The 9,439-nt window shown below is 31.5% G+C and overlaps 1 protein-coding gene across 1 annotated transcript; it reads right to left on the reverse strand.

Annotated features, from left to right (window-relative positions):
* Nucleotides 1-4,090: 4,090 nt before the first annotated feature.
* On the reverse strand, nt 4,091-9,439 carry LOC145754901 (uncharacterized). Its single transcript, XM_082571066.1, has 4 exons — nt 8,591-9,439; nt 6,631-7,953; nt 5,994-6,232; nt 4,091-5,311 (listed from the first exon to the last, which is right to left on the reverse strand). Exons 1-4 carry the CDS (start codon nt 8,697-8,699, stop codon nt 5,231-5,233), a joined length of 1,752 nt encoding a protein of 583 aa, XP_082427192.1. The 5' UTR covers nt 8,700-9,439; the 3' UTR covers nt 4,091-5,230.

Below are 9,439 nucleotides of genomic sequence, written 5' to 3' on the forward strand. Positions count from 1 at the left end.
AAATCTTAAACAATAAATTATTGTGAATAAATATTAATTTTACAAAACAACTACAAAAACACACAAAAATTTTATACAACTTATATTTACCAAGGTTTAATATATCGGTTGAATAATAAGAATCTGAATAAATAAAAAAAATTTCAAAACTACCATAAAAAATGAACTGTGAGGATTGAAAGGTTTTAGAAACTGCAAGAGATGGTTAATACTGAAAAGTTTCAGTGTCGTAATAAAGGTCAATATTGATAAAGAAGAAGTTAATTTTTAACTGAATCATTACATTGTTTAAGAGTTGTAAAACTTACAATTCTGTTGAATTTTCATTACGAGCCCAGGCTTGCATAATGGTCTCATCATTAACGACAAGTTCCTTATGCAAAACACTGTATAATCAAACTACAATAGATTACAGAACAGAGAAAAATCAAGCAGAAAAATGAGTACAATTCTTTATCACCACAATTCTTAAAAAATGAGTACAATTCTTTATTACCACAATTCTTACTTCTATAGTATGTAGTTGCCACTTATACTTAAATATGTAACAAATTATCAAGTTCCAGTTGCTTTATCAACGCGTCAAGCTGAACAAATCATAATAAATGACAGGTTTAAACAGAAAATGTTTCAAGTTTTAACTGTCAACATGCCGAAGTGGTAATTAGTAAAGCCGTGACATGGATAATTATATGTTTATAGTAACGTATCCTTGTGCACCATTTATTATTACAAAGAGTTCAAGTCATATTTAATTGGAAATTGGTTATTGCAATGATGTAATAGTCCATACTTTAAACTTTAAAGTTATTATAATTTAGACCCTTAAACAATTGTTCCTTTAGTTGGTACACAAAAACTTAAAATATTGCTAAAATACTTTTTTTTGCTTTTGTTTAACTTAAAATTATCGTTGTTTGGTTAACTATAAAATGACTAACACATTTTTGATTATTTTCTTAGAAATTTATGTTTACAAAACAATATTATGCTATAATATAGGGGAAGTTGTAATGGAACACTTACAAAAATGTTCATTTTTATTTTAGATATCATTTACTTATGATTTAGTTAATTGCTAGGGAATATAAGACAATAACGTTTTAATATTAAATTGAACATGTAAGCAATTAGTAAATATAGTTTTAATTTGTTAAACTACAAGACAAAAGTAAATAATAATGTTATAATGTTCCGTACTTAGCACAGAAAAAAAATTATGATTTGAGGCAAATTTTTTTTTAGGAAATACTTAAATAATGGAAATAAATAATTTATTGCTATTAAATGTATCTGTGGTTATTTTATCAACTTCTTTTTGCTATTACCCTCTAAAGAAAATCGTTTTTTTAATTTCAAGCCATTTTTCAGCTTACAATAACTTATCAGAGTCTAAAAAGTTGGATTGGTACAATAGGTAGAAAACTACATAACTTTATTTATGTTTAATGCTTTAAATAAGTAGAGAGGTACTGATAGTGCGGACTACTTCATAAGGTCTTGGGTTTACTTTCAACTGCTTTTAATTATTAAGCTTCTTTACTTTATAAAGAATTTTTGAACTGCAAAAAAAAGTTTTTGTTGTTTAGGAAATCAATTTACTTGCTCAATAACATTAAAACTGGCAAAGTCAACTATCGGGTCATAAAAGGTTTTGAGAGTAAACCCTTTGTTAATATTCAATAAATGTATTAATATTTGCCTTTTTCAGTTTTAAATCATTTCTTCATGCACTGGTTGTTAGCATTCTTATTTGTATCTCCTATAAATTTAATAAGGAAAAACATGAAGATCAAATATGGTAAGCAATACAATATTTAAGTTATTTAAATTACATTTAATTTATTTTTAACTTTTCTATTTTAATATTTTAAACACACTTCTTATGTGTATTCTATTGTGTTGTAGGGGCCAGTACTGGTTAAATGGAGTTACTATGGCTATTTCAAATGGTTATGCAATACAAGGTAAGTAATGCGAACACATACTTTATCTATATGGGCTAACTTGACTAACAAATATAAATTAACTTCAATTACCCCAACCCAGACTTAAGTTGCCTTGGCAGTTTGAGTTAATATTGATTAAAGTTGCCTGATAATTTTGCTCAGTGCACTGTTTATTGTACCTTAGTCTACAGCCTATAGCATGGAAACAGAGTAAGGATTTAAACATAGATTTCACAATGTGTTGTTACTGCATTTGATTAGCTGTGAATGATAAAACAATATTTATAGATTTGATCATGATCTTGTATTTGAAAAATTGGAGAAATGAAAAAGGTTTCGTAATTCACCATGTTGCTATAATAGTTGGTGATAGTTGGCTGCTTGTATGTAAAAGACCTTTTGTTTTTTTGTATATATCTTTATCCTCGATGTGGGAAAGTTTAATGCGCAACTTAAACATAGAGTAACATCAGTTACTCGACCCAGTCTCGAGTTGCCTGTGGCAGTTTGGGATATTATAGATTATAATTGCCTGGTAATTATGCTGCTAATAGGTGCTGGCTGAGCAGGAGTTCGTACCGTTTATAGCGCCTTACTTAAGGTCGCTACAGCATGATATCAGTGGGGGTTGAACCCACGATCTCATGTGTGGTGTGGCAAGTGTTTTCACCACTAAACCACACTTTTGTTTTTATAAACTTATATTTGCACAATATGCTTTTTGTTAAAGTGTTGTAAGAAGTACTTATATAAATCCTTTTGTGTCATATTATTTAACCTTCGAATGCCAATTTTTTATACAGCAGATTTACCCTTTTATACCAATAAGTTATACTCTATCGTTTAATGTATAGTTTGATTACAGTCTTATGTATTAGCCCATATCTCTTAGCTTACAGGATCTTAGAGTGCTTTATTTTTTGTTGGATTGTTGATTACAATCTAATCTAATAACCGGTATCATTTAGTTTGCAGGATTTTTGTGGGAAGCTTGGACAGTTAGAGCAATGGCTGAGTTTTCAAGTGTATTTTTAAATATTAGGTAAACATTTTCTAAATTTATTTATGTACACACATATAATTTATTTCTTTTAAAAGCCTATTAAATTAGAGCAAGATATAAAGGAGGCAATAAAATCTTAGCTTAAAAAGATAAGTTAAGATTTCGTAAGAAGATTCTGGTATACTAAAATATTTTATTTTTGGTAATTTTAAAGGGATCTTCTTATAATAATGGATAAGAAGGATTCAAAATTCGCCTTTTTCAACAATTTGGTGTTTTCTTTTACTTTCTTTGTATTCAGAATAATTCCATTACCGACGGTTTATTTGATTTTTTATAACAATTGGGGAACAGAAGCTATGTTAAGGTATTAGAAATTATTTTTTTTGGTTAAATTTTGGTCTATATTTATTTATAATAGCCTGTTTTAAAGTTGGGAGTATATTTTTAATATCGTTGCTACTCTTAACTTATACTTGGCTATGGTAAGTCACCCTTTTTTTGTATATATCTTTATCCTCGATGTGGGAAAGTCGAATGCGCGACTTAAACATGGAGTAACAACAGCTACTCAGACCCAGTCTCGAGTTGCCTGTGACAGTTTGGGATATTATAGATTATAATTGCCCAATAATTATACTGCTGATTAAGTGCTGGTCCAGCAAAAGTTTATACCGTTTATAGCGCCGTACTCAAGGGCGCTTTAGCATGAGATCAGTGGGGATTGAACCCACGATCTCATGTGTGGTGTAGCAAGTGTCTTCCAATACTTGATTTGTAAATATCCTTTTTTTAGGATGGGAGTAGGAAAATATATATTTGTTACCACGATTGCTTTAGATGTTTTAAATATCTTTTGGTTTTATCGGATCTTATGCGCATTATATAAAGTATTTTTTATAAAATCGAAAAAAAACTAAAAGTAGATAATAACCTTTTTAAAAAATATCGTTATAACTAATTATAAACTATTACCAATTATTTAAACCTTGTTAGTTAAATATATTATGCTAATTTGTTTTATAATTAGGTACTATATATAATTTATTAGTTAAATTTTATTCTATTTAATAATTTATTTTACATGCTTTTATATTTATGACTTAATATGCAAATCTATACCAAGTGTTTAGTCATCTTTTATTGCGAATTAGGCAAAATCTTAAACAATAAATTATTGTGAATAAATATAAATTTTACGAAACTACTACAAAAACACAAAATTTTTTACAACTTATATTCACCAAGGTTTAATATGATATCAGTTTAATAATAAGAATCTGAATAAATAAAAAAAATTTCAAAACTACCATAAAAAATGAACTGTGAGGATTGAAAGGTTTTAGAAACTGCAAGAGGTGGTTAATACTGAAAGGTTTCAGTATTGTAAAAAAGATCAATATTGATAAAGAAGAAGTTAATTTTTAACTAAGGCATAACATTGCTTAAGAGTTGTAAAACTTTACAATTCTGTTGAATTTTCATTACATGCCCAGGTTTGCATGATGGCCCCATCATTAACGACAAGTTCCTTATGCCAAACACTTCATAAACAAACTACAATAGATTACAGAACAGAGAAAAATCAAGTAGAAAAAGGAGTACAATAGCAAAAGCGCGCTACAAAATAATCATATTGATTGGTCCTTTTTTGTTTAAATTATTTACATAATCTTAGATTACTAAAATAAGTAAAAATTAACGAACAAACTCCAATAGTGTATGTTAAATGGGTTCTTAATATTTTTAACAGTAATTATATAATCTCTACAATCTTTAAATTAAACAAACATAGTCTAAAAAACGCTTTTCATGTACCTAAATAATGTACAAAAAAAAATATAATACACTGGCAAAAAAAAACTCTCAAAAAAGAGCCGAGTCCTAACAAAGAATTTAAAAGATTATTTATATACACTCAAACAATTTACCAATAATGGTAATTTAATATCGTCCCCCAAAAAATGGTGAAAAATATAGGTTAATCGCAAAAAAAGCATTATAATAAATGTAGTTGATACAACTACTTTAGAAAAATATATACAACCTATGTATTCCTACTAAAAACAATATTATTTTTGGCATTTTAAAATTAAATAATAATTAAATCGTAATAGGACTTCTTAAAAATACAAAAACTTTAAAGAAGGTGTGAGGTCATCACACACAACACTCATATAAAGTCATTTTTAACCAAAAATGGAGCAGAGGAATAGTTCAATTGCAAAAGCGGTTCGTAAAAAAATCAAGTTTTTTTTCAAGTGGAAAGCTTCTGCTATCACGACCTCATCTCGTACGAAAACCTTCCATCTTTTTTCACATTACGATCACGCAATTCTTGAGTGTTTCCGCTTTGTGTCTAAACAATATTTACATTGTTAGAAATTAACCGAAGTTTGTTTGGTAGGGAAAGATATAGCGAGTCTTCACCCGGGGAATCACCTCCGGGTGTATTAATTACTCAAATAAGAGAAGGTTGTTGTTTTTGTGGAATTGCGACCAACGATAAGTTTGACCAAATTTGGTGTTTCAAGTAATTGCTGTTAGCAACTTGCTCGACACTGTAGCAAATGTGTCGTAACTATAAACGCATTGTCATCGTGAAAAAAAGGAAAAATTTAGGGAAGTAAGTGTTGTTATCAGACTTAAAAATCGTGTTTTTTGTTGTCTAAATTGTTTTCAACTTTTTGGGGCTTTTTGAATAATTTGTTTATGATTTCCCCTGAAAAAACTTTATTAAAATTATTTTACCTAATCAAAAGTTTTAGGTAAAAACTTATGCTTATATTTTAAAATTAATTTAATACCACTATTCTAATATTAAATGTACTTAACGCAAAAACATCAATATTATATTACACATATGAGTTTCATATACGGGTTTATTAAGCATGAAACAATTTTCTTAGAATGATTTGCGATGGCTGAAGGAAGTTATTGTTAAATTTATAAGGCGCTGCTTTTTAAAATCTTGTTAGGCCACTTATTTCTAAGCTATATTAGACTAACAACTATATCAAAGTCATGTTTTGCACTCTTACCTGAGATTTCCTTGTACGTGTTGGGTCCAAATTTTCTAGTTCTGACAATCGGTTAGTTGTCTCGAACATATTTCGTAAGGCAAAGACGCTGAGTCGATTTTGACCGCTTCCGTCACTTGGACTCGCTTGGCTCTCATTTGAATCACTTGGCTGAGCGATAAACACGTCTTCCGATAAAGATCTGTTCCTTTGGTCATGCCCAGAATCACAAATCATTGACACTGTAGAATAGGAAGTACCTGTAAGTTAAAAGAACGACATCTTGAAAATCGTATAAATGTATATTTGTTGGTAAATACAAGTTTATATATATATATATCTTTTGTATATATCTTTATCCTCGAGGTGGGAAAGTCGAATGCTCGACTTAAACCTAAAGTAACAACTGTTACTCCGACCCAGTCTCGAGTTGCCTGTAGCAGTTTGGGATATTATAGATTATAATTGCCCGATAATTATGTTGCTGATTAAGTGCTGGCTCAGCAGGAGTTCATACCGTTTATAGCGTCTCAAGGGAGCTACAGCATGAGAGCAGTGGGGATTAAACCCACGACATCATGGTGTGTAGCAAGTGTTCTAACCACTACACCACGCTGCCGGTTGAGAGGTTAAAAGTTTTTGTACTTGAAATATGTACCTGGAAGGTTAGGGCGTGCAGAACCAGGTCGATTTAAAGTGGACTGCTGACTTGGGGAGGGGGAAGTGGTGCTCGATGTATATCTTTGTGCTGGCTTAGCACCGCGTCTTTGACCTATATGTGTGCGGGATAGAGAACTGTAATCAGAGGCATAAGACGGAGGTCTTGAATCGAATGGATGGAATTGCTGTGCCGAGACAGGGTATGTAGGATTTCCACGTCGTTGAACAAGCCCTGGCCAGTTTAAAATTAACTTGTCGGTGATTTTAGAGATTGGAGGTAGTAGAGATTGTGTGTACAAGTCCCCCTCATTTGGTTTTATAGCTTGGCAGATGGAGTAACCAATTTTAGTTGTCTGTTGGTGTTCATTAAGATTTGTGTGAGTGATGTTACATGTCTTGTGGATGATATCATCACTCTCCAGTCGTTCATGGTCGATTTCAAGCGTTGTTGGATCAATTGTAAGTGGGTGATTCGAAGGGTTTAGTTGTAAATTAATCTCCTTATCAAGAGGCACAGAAAAGGTCTGGAAGGGAATTAAATTCACGTCGTTACTAAACTGACTTTGAACCCTTTGGTAATCGTCGTTTGAGGTGTTATGGCAGTGCGGGCCTACATACCAAATCAACTCCTTCTCGGTTGGAACATTCTGGGTCTTGCAGAAGGTTTGCGTCCAAAGTAAACGCTTCATTTCAGGCCTGTAACTATTCTCTGGTTCTGGAGCCCGGTCGCAAAAGTGATCTGCGGTGTAGATTACTTCTCCTTTTGTGTCAATAACAGACTTTGATTCCAATTTCCATTTAGAGCTCGCACATGAACGTACGAACACTTTGACTGGAACTGTGTTTTTAATGGCTGAATACGAGGAGGTCAGTTTTACTGTGAATTTCTTGTGGAATTTCGTACCAGAGGGCTCGAATCTTAAGGTCTCAGCAATAGCGAAGTGTTGTTTCTTGTTTTTTAGAATGTTCTCACCCGGAATTGTAGATAGTCGAATTGCCACGTCCTTCATCACAGCATCAGGCGGGAATTTGACCTCGTAATTTCCGTGGCGGATTGTTTTTCCTTCCCGAGGTATTATAAATCGAGCTGAGTTTCTGCTGTTGGTGGACGGGCTATTTTTCTCCCTGTATTTAACAGACAGGGGGGAGTGAATATTTTTCAGCTCTCTTTCTTTAGCTCGCTTGCCTTTTTTGAATCCGCGAGATGGCGATGTGTTCTTCCTCTGTTTACAAAACACAAGCCAGAACATGAGGCCCGCCACGCCGATAACAATTACCGTTATAGCCACTCCAGCTATCGTTGAAAGTGGTAAGTCGGCATCTGAACAAAACCAGAGTTAACTTCATTGGCTTAATGTTAAATTTCAACTAATGTGGTTTTCGATAAAAGTTCAAATTTTGTGTTTTTATAAAAGTAAAAACCTAAATGATAGCTTAAAAGGTCCGGTAGCGGGATTGAGCGGTCATGGCAGCGAATTACGAGCCGAAAGGTTTCGGGTTAGAGCCGCACCATTGCCACACTATTCGCCCTTGAGCCCGGCGTTTACAGATAGCTTAAAACACGTCATAATAGCACACCCTTTCCGAATAAAAAATATAAAACCTACCACCTTAAGGTGATATGAAAAAAAAAATAATAATAGCTTAAAGGTATCAGAAAAGAATTTATGTTGGATTAAGTATCTTTACACAGCAAACACAGTCATTTGATAAATTCTGTATTGGCGCTATTAGGTTAACGTTATGTTTATCTATCAACCACGGAAACAAAGAAAAGCGGAACCAAAATTTACGGTCCTAGTTTGCCATCGTAACTTGATATATTTTAAAAACCTAAGCCATTACTTTAAATATACAACTAATTTAATATAAAATCTATTGTACATACAACTTGTAAAATACACAATCTTTATGTACATAACCAATACACACAATCTATTAAACATTATTGAAATTACCTTCGCCAATTTCTGTCGTTGAGTTACTATTAATATTCATTGAAGTTGTATGAACGTTGATTGCTGCTTGAGTAATGCTTCTTGAGAGCATTGCTGCAGTTGGGCCCATGGTTGTACAATTTTACACCAATAGTTTTAAAATATTAAGTTTATAAACACAGTTGCAAATATATCTAAATAAACACTAACAGAAAATTTAAATTTTCTTTACTTTATAATCAAAAATTGTTTTATATTGAACAAGCGTTTTAATATTTCTAGAAAAAAATGCCACTAGTTTTTTTTATGTTACGAAATCGAATCCTAACTTAGCTAACATCTAAGCAAGCGCCTAATACGATTATTCCCTCGAGCTGTTAAATAGGTATAAGCTTTTTATATAGAAGTTTCCCTTTTTCTAAAAATAAAAAATCTCGCTGGAAAGTTTTGCGGGATTTTAGAAATAACTTAAGCTCTTGAATTATAAGTATTTTAAGCATTCAAAATCCAAAAATTTTACTAAAAACATATAGATTTTTTAATAGTAAGTTATAGAGATATTGTTAGTCAAAGGAAATGTAATACGTTAAAGTACAAGCTGAAGCGTTTTTTTTAATACGTTAAAATACAAATTAAATCGTGAACTTGAAAAAGTTTAAATACCGATTAAAAATGATATTCAAAATGTTTAATAAGTCGCAGTAATAATTATAAGCGGGTTCTGTAATAATTTAATCTGTATACACTTACTGTTAACAAAATATTAGCGGCAATCTAATCTAGAATTATATTTATTTTTTTAATATACCCGAGACCCACTTTAAATTACACCACGTTAACACTGTATATATGATATACAAACCCTGCAGA

Source organism: Corella eumyota, chromosome 6 (genome assembly GCF_963082875.1).
Source record: "Corella eumyota chromosome 6, kaCorEumy4.1, whole genome shotgun sequence".
Lineage (NCBI taxonomy): Eukaryota > Metazoa > Chordata > Ascidiacea > Phlebobranchia > Corellidae > Corella > Corella eumyota.

Excerpts from the sequence above, each read along its gene's own strand:
- LOC145754901 (XM_082571066.1), bottom strand. The coding sequence starts at position 8,699 with ATGGGCCCAACTGCAGCAATGCTCTCAAGAAGCATTACTCAAGCAGCA. Across the intron at positions 7,954-8,590 it reads AACGACAGAAATTGGCGAAG|ATGCCGACTTACCACTTTCA; the intron begins GTAATTTCAATA and ends GGTTTTGTTCAG. Across the intron at positions 5,312-5,993 it reads CACGTACAAGGAAATCTCAG|ACACAAAGCGGAAACACTCA; the intron begins GTAAGAGTGCAA and ends AATATTGTTTAG.